The sequence below is a fragment of the Neophocaena asiaeorientalis genome, unplaced genomic scaffold (assembly GCF_003031525.2).
Source record: "Neophocaena asiaeorientalis asiaeorientalis breed wild unplaced genomic scaffold, Neophocaena_asiaeorientalis_V1.1 scaffold204, whole genome shotgun sequence".
In the NCBI taxonomy this organism is placed as follows: Eukaryota; Metazoa; Chordata; class Mammalia; order Artiodactyla; family Phocoenidae; genus Neophocaena; species Neophocaena asiaeorientalis.
The window spans coordinates 924242-939847 of NW_020173922.1; the positions used below are offsets into that span (position 1 = coordinate 924242).

The window sequence follows — 15606 nt, forward strand, 5'->3', positions numbered from 1 at the left end:
GAAGCCCACTGGGGTGCCCTCACACAGTGAAGCTCTCAGAGCACAGGTCCTGGTGCCAGGACAGAGGCACAGAAGAGACAGCATCAGGGAGAGGGTGCTAATGGTGTTGGTTCAGGGGGAAGGGGTGTGGATGGGCACACAATGGGGGGCGGGGTCGGGGTCTCAGAGTAAGGCAAGTGAAGGTTTAGGGTTCAGGACAAGGGTGAAGGGTTTGATTATGGTATCATGTAAGTACTGCATATGACTTCAAGCAAATGCTGTTTATAAAAACTCAAATTAAGCCAGTACTCCCTGCTCTCCACCAAAAATAAAAACCTACACTGTGTGAAGCAGCAGGAGATGGTTGGGGGAGGAAGGGAAAGGAGAAAAAAGGGAAAAGAACACTTCACTTCGTGTTATGAATGACTACACTTTAAAGACATCTAGGAGATTCCTTTTCTGTTTGTTTAAAAACCATACATGTTTAAATCTTTAAACTTCATAATATTTTTTTCTAATTGTATACACACTTCTGGATTTGTATTCAGAAATGTCTCACCGGAAAATCAGCTCCTGCCATGGGCTCTGATTCAACTAGCCAGGGAGACCCTGGTAGACTGCCTCTGCCTCTGCCTGGGGAGCACCCCCCCTGCTCTTTAGGGCTTTCTGGGGGAAAGTGCGGGGCTTTGTGGCCTTGCTGAAGCGAGGGAGCGGTTGCAAACAGAATTCCCAGCTGACTCAGGGCTTACCACCTTCCCTCTGAGCAGAAGCAGCCCCGCTCTTGGAAGCACTGAATCCTGCACATCAGGGAGCCACTGCCACCAGCAATGGAGAAGCCCCAGCTAACCAAGTGCAGTTTCACTCTCACCCACATCATGCTCTGCTGGGTACCAGGCTCAGCAGAAGTCCTCAAGGTGAGGGGCTGAGCCACAAAACAGTATTGCCATTAAAAATGTACAATTATAGAGGACTATAAAGCATGTGCTTGGGGGAGGGGGGCGGTCTGTGTTTGTGTGTTTGGGAGCGGAATGGGGAGGGGAGAGGACAAATTGCTTCAGGCACTTTGGAAAGACAGATGGGCAATCATCTTGGCTTGGGCAGGCTGGCCCAGGGGGCAGAAGCCAGCAGTGATCTGATCATCTGGTCATGAAACAAGAACAGAAGCTCCCCTGGACAGGAGAAGGATAAGCAGAGGCCACGTATACACATGCCTGAAAAGGATCTCACTGTGCTGAGGACACACACCAACAGGCCTGGCAGGCCCAGGATAGATGCCCAGTCCTAGGAGGTCCCAGGCCCCGCTAAGCCCACCCAGGGTCAAATTCACCTGGGCCTCTTAGCCAAAGGGGCCCACAGCTGTCTGAAGCACATGGCAGAGCAGGGGTATTTGTGGGCTGGGAAATCAGATTTCTGGGCAACTGTGAAAATTCCCAAGTTTAGTCTGATTTTCTGGGAGGGAAGAGGGTCATTAATGATTTCAGAATATGAACAAGGTAACTACTTCCTTGTCTTAACATTGGGAAAGATGGAAAACTAAGTTTTAAACCACAGAATGGTGAATTTAAAGTATCTGTGAAGATTGCTGGCCACTGGAGAGAGTGCCAGTTATAGAGCAGAAGGGGGGGTCCCACTTGGCTGCAGGGCTGGGGGAAGGGGACTGAGCTAAGTGTCCTTCAAGATCTCTTCCACCACGGGGACCTGATGATGCTCATGTCAGTGGGCTCTGCTGGAGCCAGCCTCTGATGTCTATAGCACCCAGTCTCCCCTCAAGGGGTTATGCCCAGTTAACCCTTGTCGTCTACTCCTGATGTGAACTCGTTAGGCTACAAGCTCCTTGAAGGCAGAGTGCAGGCTGCCTCCTGCCCAAGGGCCATCCAATACCTAAGACAGTGCTCGGGTTTCTGTAGGCCCACAAACAGAGCTGGAACTGAATGTCAAACATCCAGACACAACTTTAAGATGAAGTGAACAAACCGCTTTCCCCGAAAGCAGAGCTAACGGAAAGGCCAGAGCTCAGGAACCGGGCCCTTGGCCTGGCTGGGACCTGAGGTGGCTCAGAGCTAACCTGGCTATCCTGGAAGGGAGGACGGCACCCACCACTGAGAGCAGGTCGGGAGGCAGCCTGCCCATGATAAGGAAGGAGCTGGTGGCTTGGGGCTACCGGATGGACATCTGGGCTGCCTTGACATGACCTCCTTGGCTATGGGAAATAGTACAATCCTTTTTTTTTTTTTTTTACATATGTGATCAGAAATTCAATTTTAGGAAATAAACGTGATTTCTAAAGATTATCTGAGTGACCTGTTAAGTCTAGCCTGTCACTGTCCAGACTAGCCTGTTCGTATCTCTCATTCCCTCACAATGGACAAGGAAGACTCCTTTCCCTGTGCCCACCACATAAAATGCAACGCTTTTCCTGTCCCCAGGGTCCACTTTAACTAAGGAGGATGGAGAGGTGAGGTCTTCCACAGAACTGTTTGGAAACAGATCTTCCTCATGGATCACCATGTGTTCCCTGCGGCCTGCTCCAGGGCCCATTCCTGCCCTGGCCTCTGGGGTGGAGGGACTCCTTCCTCTGTGCTATGCTGCCAGCCTGCACGCATCTCCAGCCTGAATTCCCCCAGAGGCCTCAGGCCTGGAGGTGGCATCTGGTGGGTTTCAGGCTAGAATGTGCCACACAAAGACCAGGACCCCTGTGCGCACTGCTGGAGGCCCAGAAGCATGGCTTCATCAGCGTCCTAAACTGTCTCAGAAGCCAGTCGTCAGCCATAGGGTGGAAGAGGGTGGGGGGCCTTTCCTCCTCATTCCTGCTTCAAAAACAAGAACTCCCTCTCTTTACTGTTCCCCAGCCCCCGGGACTAGGGTGTCTGGATCTGAGGAAGAAAACCCATGGTACCTACCCCTGCCTCTAGCGGCCCACAGGGCTGTGGCTGCAATCCTGATAGTTGGGGAGGCACACGCGCATGCCCTCCTGACATTGCTTTCCCAACTGCTTCTAATAATACTGACTCTTCCAAGGAAGCCTACGTCGCTTACTACCACTGACACAGATTTATAGAAATACACATTGGAAGTACTTTTTTTGGACATTAAGCTTTTTAAATCTTGAGAAGAAGCTGAGAATCTCCACTGAACCACAAAGCAAACACATTTAGTCGATTCAGATTCACAGCACTGTTTCCCTTTTGAAAACAATTCAACAATGTGTGTGAATACTGGGTAAAATCAGAGAGCAATGAGGGCGGTTACTCCTGAGACGTCAGTATGTGAGATACATTACCATCAACAACAATTGGATCCCAGGCTCCTAAGCCCTGGGCCAGCTTCTCCTGCAAGTAGCTTAGCAACTGTGCCTTTCAGGGCTGTAGCGAGCACAGTATCACCTTTCTGACCTCAGCTTGCTTTGCATTATTCCAGCATTGGTTTCACTGTCACAGGTGGAAAGTAAGACTCATAGAACACAGAGCACCATACAGTCACCATTGTAAAGTACCCTTTCTGAAACACTTCCTAAAATCCAAGTCAAAATTAATGTCTGTAATAATGACATTTTAAAATGTGCTTTGTGTAAAAATCCCTATGTGTCAGTTTGACCACTCTGGCCCCTTTTGCACTAAATGCCATGACTTTCACTCAACAGTAAAAACTATTTATAAAGGGCCAGAAAGTCCTGCTTCAAAATAACGCTCTCAACTATGAATACTTATTCCCTGTCATGCTGCAGGGCACAGGGTTCCAGAAAGTGTTGTTAGGACACTAGCTTCTAACAGGGTGCCCAGGCTGACTTGAGATGATGCTTTATTCTGTGACACCACTTTTGGGGAGACACAGTTTACCCTGCTAAAGGGCACCTGCAGGGCTGGATTTGGGGGTAGCTCATCCTGGATGTGTGTGTCCTGGGTCATTAAGCTGGAAGCAAAGGGCCGCCTTGTGGTAGTTTGGGGTTCTGTTCTCACCACTCACACCGGACTGTGTGATACGGGAAAGAAGGCAGGTGTACTTTCTGGCTCTGCACTCAGCCCCTTCTCTCACAGCTGACCATGTTACACTGGGCTCCAGTTCAACCAGTCCCTTCAGGCTCTCCCTCCAAAAGTCAAGATATCAAAAAGCCACATTAGTTTTGCTGTCAAGCCTCCATCTTCCATTTTCCTCTATTTCCTAAATAATATTAGATAACATGCCTGTAATATAGAGTATCAGTGCTTCTCTATAGCTTTTTGGACTCTCCCTCCCCGACCGTGAGTGGAGTATAGTCAGTATTAGCTGGATTTGCACTTTCTGGTACTCTCCTGCCTGTGGTGCCTGGTCCTGAGGCCTGAGACCAGGCTGTACCCAAAATGGAGGAGACGGCACTGCTTGGTTGCAGAGGAGCTAGCAATGTGTCTGCAGTCTTTGTTGCCTCCCTTCCCTTCCAGGGCTCGTATGCAGCAGACAAGGCCCTGATCCCAAGGCCAAGAAGGGCAAGAAGGGCATCTCCATTTGTACATGGACATTTGTATGGCTATTCCGGAAATCCAGCAAGGGGGTGTGAGGAGTTCTGACTTGATGCTGGCTTTGGGGTAACCAGCAGGAGAGAGCAAGAAGAACACAGGGAAGGGAGAGGCCAGGGTCAGGGCACGCGAGAGTGGGGTACGGGAAGGAGTGAGGGAGATGGTGGACCCAGGCACTGAACTGTTCTACCTGCTTAACAGGTTTCCAAGTCCTGGCTCTAATCGTCAGCATTAGGGATCTGAAGCACACTGGAGCTAGTCCTAAATCGCAGAGCTTTTTTGCACTTTAGTTCAAACCAAAGCAATTTGGATGACAGGTCACATTAACTTTCCATATATTACCCAAAGGACAGGTTAAAGGGTGTGAAAGTAAACCCAGGTGGTTGCCTTCACTGCTGAGCTGAAATTTTATAAATAAAAAATATTTTAAACAAAAACTTTCAAAGCCCCAGACCTTAAGATGACAGATAGTGCTGCTTATTTTTTCCTTTGAAAAATGCATACAAAATACAGATAATGGTTATAAAATGTACACTGTAATGGTTATTTGCTGGAACACAGAGTCCACCACAGGAATTGCATCATGGGAGCCTGAGTGCAATTAGCGACAGGAAGAGGGAGGGGGAGAAGGAGCACTTGCAATGACGTGAGCAGGACTGTGTCACTGAGATGCCAAAGAAAACTGACAGTGAGGTTTTAAAAATGATGCAGCTTCAGAACCAAGTTGTTCACCACATGCAAACTAAATGCGATTTACATGGAAGCTCAAATCCATGCTTTTAATTTTTTTTTAATGTAGGATAAAAAAAATTCAGAAAAGTAATTCCCACTCTCTCTCCACCCCCTTTTTTGGCGTTAACAGAGAAATATGAACTCTCATTCTCAGGTCTTAAAAGCCTTTGCATCATTTTTATTTTCAACAAAAGTGAATCATTTGTTACAAAACCATGGCGTCCTGGCAAATTTGCATCACTGGGGCGGCTGAAAACATATTGCCCACGGTTAAAACGAACAAACGACTGGCTTGAGGAGTCCTCAGGTGGCACAGTGTGTCTAGCAACAATCCCGCCCCCTGGATCAAGGTTCCACCTTCCGTGCCCACCGGAACACCTGGACTGCCTGCTAGATCTTTCCCTTTCTAGGACCCAGTTTTGACTTCCAGCTGCTTTTCTGGGCAGGACTACAGGATGACCAGGTCATCCCATATACACAGCTCCTTCCACAGACTAAGCCCAGGGTGTCCCGACCCCCACAGGAGCTGCTGTCCCTCTTCCTTACCACCATCTCCTCTCCCCACCTGCCAGTCTCCCCTCAGCACCCTGTCCAGCCCTCCCTGAGTCCTCTCCTAAAGCCGCCCCAGGCCCCACTCTCTCCTCCAGCCCATGAGGCCAGGAGTGGTCCTCAGTCAGCCTTCCTGCTGGTGGAGGCACCCACCTGTCCCAGGGCCTGCGAGCAGACCGGGGCCCGCGTTTGCCTACCTTCTGGCCGAGGAAGAGGCTCTTGGTGGAGAGCACAGTGAAGCCATCGGCGGGTGTGCCCTCGGTCGTGCTGTCAGCGCTGGCTGCCTTGCTGACTTCTCCCTGCTTCTTCTTGCACAAACAGAAGAGTCAGTATGAGGCCTGCACAGATGGAGACCACGTGAATCTGGGCTTTTCTAACAGGCAGGTGAATGCCCATAATACTCAAGAGAAAACAGGAAACTAAACCACTACTAGTTCTCAGCATTTTTCAAAGTGGGGGCTGCAGGCTTATTTTGAAGTCCAAGAGTAAAGAGTGCTAAACTGTATTTTCATCACCTTTATAATCTTAAAAAAAGAGCTACCTAAAGGCAAAACTTCACAGTGATAATTTAGAACAGAACCACTTGCATAACTTTAGACCAAGTAAATGTCTCTTAATTCAGGGTCTTCACTTTCTAGATGCCTGTACAGTATTCACGTCTGCGGGCAAAAACCAAACTGCTCTGGATCCTTAGTTCTCAAAGAGCCAAAACTCAGACCAAGGATCATCACCCTCCAACCCTCCGAGCCCAGGAGGCAAGACTCTCCCACCCTCTTTCATTAAGACCTGCCCTGGAGAAGGATCCGTATGGGGGCTGTTGGTAAGCCTATCTGTCCCCTTGAGATGCCCCACCCCCCTGCGGTGAGCATGGATCTTGGCAGGCTCTTGGGCCTCTTTCCAGCATCGTTCAGACTGAAGTATACGTCCTCTGGGGTTTCCAAGAGCCTTGCAAAGGTATGTTGTGTCGAGAGGTGTGATTACTTTCCAGATCCTCTGCTGCGTAATGTACTTCTTCCTGAAGTGGGTCTGCCCTGAGAGTGATCTACGCTTGCAATCAAGGTGTCATGCTGGGTCTCCCTTCACAACCATCTCTCCCAGTTCCCAAGAGTGAATATTAGCACCACCCTTCAAGTAGGGATACATGTCTTTCTCAGTCTTTTATTTCTGTCAAGGATGAGGCTTGTATTAGAAACGGATATTTTGGCTCATTTAGGGATTTTTTGCATTCAGATATATTGTTGAGTGAGAAAAGTGGGCACAATAGCAATTTTTGTTTAGGTACTTTTTCCTTCCCCCAATTATTATCAAAAAGGACATTACTCCTGAGGATGGTCCAGTGGGAGCAAATCAACCAAGTACGGGGTGAGAAATATTATAAAATATAAGTGGCCATGGCTTCCTGAAGGAAGGATCTGGACAGAAAACTCAGGGCAAGGCCCGCGCCCTATCTATTTTCCCTTTTAATACTCAAATTCATTAACGTATTAATATTTTTACTTACACTGAAAAATAAGGTCTAATTTTACTAAGTGCTTTAACAATAAGGACTGCTTTGGCATTTAGGTTATGTGGCTAATCTGGAACATTTTCCATTAATTGAATGAGCTAAATTTGATGCTCGAAGATTTTGATATAAATGCTAAGACAGAAAGCATTTTAACAAGAAACATGGTATTAGCAAAGATATAGTAAAATTATCACTATTTTGGTTTTCCTAACACTTCAAGTGTATCAGATTTGACAGGTATAATCAACAATTACATGGTAAGTCTTAGTAAAGCCTTTTTGATATACTTTCCAGGAAATAAGAAAAGCAAAGACGGGATGACAAATCCTTTCACAAGTCAGATGTTTCTAATTCTGTGCTTTCAACAAAACTGAATAAATACCAAATTGAGTTATCAGCTGATAGACCATTAAAGAACAGATTGATGGAGTTTAGTTAACAGTAACGTACCAATGCGGGTTTCTTAGTTGTGATGAATGTACCAGGGTTATGGAAGATGTTAACAACAGGGAAACTGGGTGAGGGATATTCAGGAACTCTCTATACAGGCCTTGTAACTTCTGTAAATCTAAAACCATTCTAAACTAAAACATTTATTAAAACAAATTGATGACAGATTACTATGTGATTGTTGGCATGTAACTCAGAAAGGGTTCAGAGGATTGAGTGATGTTGCTATAACAAAATCCTTTCCAGTCCCATTTAATTACTTTTGTGAACAAGATTTCCCAGGCACTTATACCTATAAATAAAATATAGGATGATGACTCATTTTTACAATGAGCAACATTCATCTTAGGGTACTTGAGTTAACTGAAAAAACTATCTCCATGCATTCCACGACATGATACAGTTCCAAAAACATTTTACTTCCTCCTTAATAGTTAAAATTAAAATGTGTCAAGTATTTCAGTTTGATCAACTGTGTATTATTAATAAATGTGATAACTATCCAATCCTGTGGAAACCATAATATTTAGTGCTTTTATGATCACAAGAAAATTTTTCAAAATGAATTTAAATTTACGTACATTATTTTTGTTGCACAAATCACTAACATACTACAAGCAAAAAAAAAGTGTTACATTAGGATAAAAATTTGTGGGGCAAGTGAAAGGAAAATAAGGGCTCAAAGGAGTAAAGTTATATAAATTTTCCAACTGTTAAAAAAGAGCCTGTTTGTGTATTTTGTGGTATATCAAATCATCACAGTAAGTAGATTTTTTTGGATACATTTAAATGATGAGAGTTTTCTTTTTAAATTTCAATATGTATTATATATCAAAATTATACCCTTTGTAGTAGATATTTAAATTTATTATGAGAAGTTTAGCTGTCAAATTTTAGATGTATGAGCTATGAAGATCTTCAAAACTGCTTTAGGAAGTATGCAAGCAAAAAAGTTTTAAAGCCACTACTCTACGCAGTGAACACCATTCATACACGAGGTGCTCAGCAAATGCTTGGGAATGAAATGCAGTTGCTAAGTAGATAAATATTTAGTGCTTCTGCCCAAGGATACTTGGATTTGAAGAGGTCAGAAAGCCCTAAATGATAGAATTTCAAGCATCTGGGAATTGGAGCTGGTTTTACTGGGAGGAGGGGACCTGAAAGGCTCCCTGAGCCCCTGATACAAGTCAGCAGCTGCCTACGCAGCCAGGTTATAAAGCCTAACCTGTGATAATTAATACTGATAATTTTCAGCAATGATTCATTTGCATATGGTTACCTGCATTAAAGCTGTTGCCCCACATTGTAAATTGGTTCAGCCACTATGGAAAAACAGTATAGAGGTTCCTCAAAAAATAAAAAATAGAACTACCATGTGCTCCAGCAATTCCACTTCCGGAAATATATACAAAGGAAATGAAAACACTATATTGAAGAGATATCTGCATCCCCATGTTCATAGCAGCATTATTTACAATAGCCCAGACATGGAAACAACCTAAGTGCCCATCAACAAATGAATAAAGAAAATGTGATACACACACACACACACACACACACACACACACACACACAATGGAATATTATTTAGCCATAAAAAGGAAGATAATCCTGCCAGGAAGCTGAGAGTCCCAAATAAGATGAACGCAAACAAAACCATGCCAAGACACATTATAATTAAAGTGGCAAAAGCTAAAGACAAGGAGAGAATCTTTAAACAGCAAGAGAAAACCTGTGACACACACACAAAAAGCCCATAAGACTATCAGCAGATTTTTCAGCAAAAATTTTGCAGGCCAGAAGAGAGTGGCATGATTTTTCTAAATGCTAAGAGTAAAAAAAACTTCCCACCAAGAATACTCTACCGGGCAAAACTGTCCTTCAGAAGTGAAGAATACAGAAAGAGTTCTCCAGACAAGCAAAAGCTAAAGGAGTTCATCACCACTAAACTGGCCTTAAAAGAAATAATAAAGGGACTTCTTTTAAGCTCAAAAGAAAGGGCACTAATTAGTAACAGGAAAACATATGAAAAGTACAAGTACCTTTGTCACTGATAAAGGTAAATATAAAGGTGGTAGATTAATCACTTATAAAGCTAGTATAAAGGTTAAAAGACAAAAGTACTAAAAATAACTGTAACTACAATAATTAATTAAGGACTATACACAAGATAAAGAGGTGTAAAATGTGATGTCAAAAACATAAAACATGGAGAGAAGAGTGAAAATATAGAGCTTTCAAATGGGATCAAACGTGTTACCAATTTTAAATAGACTGTTATAAGTTGTTATATATAAGCCTCATGATAAACACAAAGCAAAAGCCTATAGTATATACACAAAAGAGAAAGGAATGTAAGTGTACCACTAAAGAAAATCATCAAATCACAAAGGAAGAGAGCAAGAAAAGAAGAAAGGAACAGAAACTATTGGATTGGCCAAAAAGTGCCTTCGGCTTTTAAGTAAAAATAAAAGACACATTTTTCATTTTCACCAAGAACTTTATTGAACAACGTATTCAGCCTTTTGTTCCACTACCTTCTGCCATTGTTCAGGCAACTTCATAATTCCATCTTACCAAAACTTTTTATCTTTTTGAGCAAAGAACTGTTCCAGGTGCCTTTTACAGTCTTCCAGGGAACTGAAATTTTTTCCATTAAGAGATTTTTGTAAAGACTGAAATAAATGGAAATCTGAAGGTGCAATGTCTGGTGAATATGGCGGATGAATCAGAAGTTCCCAGCCAAGCTGTAACAGTTCTTGCCCAGTCATCAAATAAGTATGCGGTCTTGCGTTATCCTGATGGAAGATTATGAGTTTTCTGATGACTAATTCTGGATGCTTTTCATGGAGTGATACTTTCAGTTGGTCTAACTGGGAGCAGTACTTGCTGGAATTAATCGTCTGGTTTTCCAGAAGGAGCTCATAGTAGAGGACTCCCTTCCAATCCCACCATATACACAACACCACCTTCTCTGGATGAAGACTGACCTTTGGTGGGTTGGTGGTGGTTCATTTCGCTTGCCCCATGATCTCCTCTGTTCCACATTATTATGCAGTATCCACTTTTCATCAACCATCACAATTTGTTTTCAAAACGGAACGTTTTCATTACGTTTAAGTAGAGAATCACATGGGGAAATATGGTCAAGAAGGTTTCTTTTTGCCTACCTTATGTGGAACCCAAACATCAAAGTGATTCACATAACCAAGCTAGTGCAAATGATTTTCAATGCTTGATTTGGATATTTTGAGTATGCAGTTATCTCCAGTGTGGTATAATGTTGATTTTTCCCAATTAACGTCTCGATTTGATTGCTATCAACTTCAACAGGTCTACCCGACCGTGGAGCCTCGTCCAGGGAGAAATCTCCAGCACGAAAACTTCGCAAACCACTTTTGACACATTTGATCAGTCACAGCACCGTCTCCATACACTGCACAAATCTTTGTTTTGTGTTTCAGTTGCATTTTTACCTTTCTTGAAATAATAAAGCATAATATGCCATCTTCAGTATTAAAAAGGCTACACAAAAATTCACCAATTTTGAGGTCTTTTATAAAATACATGCTGGGGCTTCCCTGGTGGCGCAGTGGTTGAGAGTCCGCCTGCCGATGCAGGGGACACGGGTTCGTGCCCTGGTCTGGGAAGATCCCACATGCCGCGGAGTGGCTGGGCCCGTGAGCCATGGCCGCTGAGCCTGTGCATCCGGAGCCTGTGCTCCGCAATGGGAGAGGCCACAGCAGTGAGAGGCCCGCGTACCGCAAAAAAAAAAAAAAAAAAAGCATGCTGATATGACAGCTGTCACAATACAATCTAACAAAATTTTTTTCAAATGAAGTTAAAGACAACTAAGTGCTACTAGAGCCATATTATGGAAAAAACCAAGTCAACCTTTTGGCCAACCCAATACAAAACAGCCAAAAAACAGTGAACAAAATGGGAATAAGTGCATACCTATCAATAGTTACTTTAAATGTAAACGCACTAAATTCTCCAATCAAAAGACACTGAATGGATAAGTACACAACACCCATCTATATGCTGCCTACATGAGACACGCTTCAGATGTAGGGATATACACAGACTGAAAGTAAAGGGATGGAAGAACATTTTCCATGCCAATAAAAACCAAAAGAAAGCTGAGGTAGCTATACTTATATCAGACAAAACAGACTTTAAAACAATGACTGCAATGACAATGAATGTCATTACATAATCATAAAGGAGTCAATCCAACAAGAGGATATAATATTTGTAAATATTTATGCACCCAACACAGGAGCAAATAAATATATAAAGCAAATATTAACAGACCTAAAAGAGAAAAAGACAGCAACACAATAATAACAGGGGACATTAATATCCCACTTTCATCCATGGACAGATCTTCCTTACAGAAAATCAATAAGAAAACACTGGCCTTAAATGACATGTTAAACCAGATGGATTTAAAAAATATACACAGCATATTCCACCCAAATCAACAGGATACACATTCCTCTCAAGTACACATATAACATTTTCCAGGATAGACCACATGATAGGCCACAAAACAAGCGCTAATAAATGTAAGAAATCATGTCAAGTATCTTTTCTGACCACAGTGGTATGAAACTAGAAATCAATTACAAGAAGGAAACTAGAAAAATCACAAATATATGAAAATTAAACAACATGTTACTGAACAACCAATAGGAAAGATTACTTATCTTTAGTTTATCTGTTAGTTTCATTTACCTTTTCTATTGTTCTTTTAATCTCTATTTCATTCATTTCTTCTCTGGCCTTTGTTATTTCCTTCCTTCTGCCAACTTTGGGCTTCATTTGTTCTTTTTCTAGTTCCTTCAGGTTATGTTTTTTTATTTGAGATTTAAAAATTTTTTTTGATGTAGGCATTTATTGTTATAAATTTGCCTCTTAGAACTGCTTTTGGTGCATGTCATAAGTTTTGGTAAGTTATATTTCCATTTTCACTTGTCTGAAGGTTTTTAAAATTTATTTTTCCTCTTTTCCTCTAGCCACAGCAATTAGGCAAGAAAAAGAAATGGCATCCAAATCAGAAAGAAGTAAAACTGTCACTATTTGAACATGACATATTATACACAGAAAACTCTAAAAACTCCACTAAAAAAATTGTTAGAAAAAATGAATTCAGTAAAGTTGTAGGACACAAAATCATTACACAGATTTCTGTGGTGTTTCCATACACTAATAATGAGCTATCATAAAGAGAAATTAAGAAAACAATTTACAACCACATTAAAAGGAATAAAATACCAAGGATTATATTTAACCAAGGAGGTGGAAGTCCTGCATGGTGAAAACCGTAAGGCACTGATGAAAGAAATTAAACACACAAATAAATGGAAAGATATTCTATGCTCAAGGACTGGAAGAATTAATACTGTTAAAATGTCCATACTACCCAAAGCAATCTACAGATCCAATGCAATCCCTAATCAAATTCCAATGGCAAGAGATTCCCAGCCAAGACAGCAGAAGAGAAGGACCTGAGCGCACCTCCTCTCATGAAAACACCAAAATCGCAAGTAACTGCTGAACAACCATCGACAAAAAAAACTAGAGCCTACCAAAAAAGATATTTTCAAAGACAAAGAAGAAGCCACCACGAGATGGTAGGAGGGGCGTTTTCATGACATCATTGAATCCCATACCCAGCGGGTGGCTTACCCACAAACTGGAAAATAATTATGTCACAGATGTTCTCCCACAGGAGTGAGAGTTCTGAGCCCCACGTCAGGCTCCCAAGTCTGGTGGTCTGGCATCAGAAGAAGGAGGAACCATCAGAGCATTTGGCTTTGAAGGCCAATGGAGCTTAAGTGCAGGGGCTCTACATAACTGGGAGAAACAGAGACTCTGCTCTTAGAGGATGCACACAAGGTTTCACATACACTGGAACCCAGCACAGCAGTAACTCCACATGAGCCTCAGCTGGACCTACCTACGAGTCTTGGAGAGTCTCCTAAGGAGGCGAGGGTTGGCTGTGACTCAGTGGAGGGGCAAGGACACTGATGCCAGAGGTCCCAGAGAATACTGATTGGTGTGAGCTCTCCCAGAGGTCACCATTTTGGCATCAAGACCTGGCCCTACCCAACAGCCTACAGGCTCTAGTGCTAGTACACCTCAGGCCAAACAACCAGCAGGATAGGAACACAGCCCCACTATCAGCAGACAGGCTGCCTAAAGCTGTGCTGAGCTCACAGCCACCTCTAAACACACCCACTGACACAGTCCTGCCCAGCAGAGAAACTCAACCCAGCTCCACCCACCAGAGGGCAGGCACCAGTCCCTCACACCAGGAAGCCTGCACAAGTCCAGGACCAACCTCACCCACCAGAGGGCAGACACCAGAAACAAGAGGAGCTACGGTCCTGCATCCAGCAGGACCAGAAGAAGAAATAAGGAGCTGGAAGACCGAATGGTGGAAAGCATTGCCGCAGAACAAAGAAAAAATAACGTAAAGAAATGAGAACAGTTTAAGAGACCTCTGGGACAACATTAAATGCACCAACATTTGCATTAGAGGGGTCCCAGAAGGAGAAGAGAGAAAAATGGCCTGAGAAAATATTTGAAGAGATTATAGCCAAAAACTTCCCTAACACGAGAAAGGAAACACTCACTCAGGTCCAGGAAGTGCAGAGACTCCCAGACAGGATAAACCCAAGAAGGAACATGCTGAGACACATATTAGTCAAAGTGACAAAAATTAAAGACAAAGAAAAAATATTAAAAGCAACAAGGGAAAAGCAACAAATAACATACAAGGGAATCCCCGTAAGGTTATCAGCTGATTTTTCAGCAGAAACTTTGCAGGTCAGAAGGAAGTGGCACAATATATTTAAAGTATATGAAAAGGAAAAGTATATAACCAAGAATACTGTACCCAGCAAGGCTCTTGTTCAGACTCGATGGAGAAATCAAAAGCTTTACAGATAAGCAAGACCTAACAGAATTCAGTGGCACCAAGCCAGCTTTACAACGAATGCTAAAGGAACTTCTCTAGGCAGAAGATAAAAGCCCAAACTAGAATCAAGAAAAGTACGAATGCGAAAGCTCACCAGTAAAGGCAAACACACAGTAAAGGTAGGAAATCATCCACACACAAGAAGAGAGTACAAATGCAGGATACAGGAAATGCATTTGAAACTGAGAGACCAGCAACTTAAAACAATCTTCTACATATACAGACTGCTATATCAAAATCTCATGGGAACCACAAACCAAGAATCTACAGTAGTTACATACACACACAAGGGAAAGCAATCCAAACACAACACTAAAGATAGTCACCAAATTACACAAGAAGAGAACAAAAGAGGAAAGGAAGAAAAAAACCTACAAAAACAATCCCAAGACAATTAACAAAATGGCAATAAGAACGTACATATCGATAATTGCCTTAAATGTAAATGGATTAAATACTCCAAACAAAAGACACAGACTGCCTTAATGGATACAAAAACAAGACCTGTATATATGCTGGCTACAACGGACCCACTTCAGATCTAGGGACACAGACTGAAAGTGAGGGGATGGAAAAAGGTATCCCATGCAAATGGAATCAAAAGAAAGCTGGAGTAGCAATACTCATATCAGACAAATTAGACTTTAATTTTTTTTTTTTTTGGCTACGCTGCATAGCATGTGGGATCTCAGTTTCCCGACCAGGGATCGAACGCTGTGCCACCCTGCATTAGAAGTGTGGAGTCTTAACCACTGGACAACCAGGGAAGTCCCCAAAATAGATTTTACAAGAATGTTACAAAGAGACAAAGAAGGATATTACATAATAATCAAGGGATCAATTCAAAAAGATATAACAATTGTAAATATATATGCACCAAATATAGGAGCACCTCAATATATAAGGCAAAC

At 42.7% G+C, this 15606-nt stretch overlaps 1 protein-coding gene across 4 annotated transcripts in view; it reads right to left on the reverse strand.

Annotated features, from left to right (window-relative positions):
• The window catches only part of MACROH2A1 (macroH2A.1 histone), a 70418-nt gene that overhangs the window by 21282 nt on the left and 33530 nt on the right, over window positions 1–15606 (reverse strand). For 2 of the 4 annotated variants that reach the window (XM_024752203.1, XM_024752205.1), the window contains exon 4: window positions 5948–6055. In XM_024752203.1, the coding sequence (XP_024607971.1) occupies window positions 5948–6055 (108 nt within the window). Of the gene's footprint in view, window positions 1–5947; window positions 6059–15606 lie in introns of all 4 variants that reach the window. The other 2 variants (XM_024752204.1, XM_024752202.1) reach the window with 1 other exon arrangement.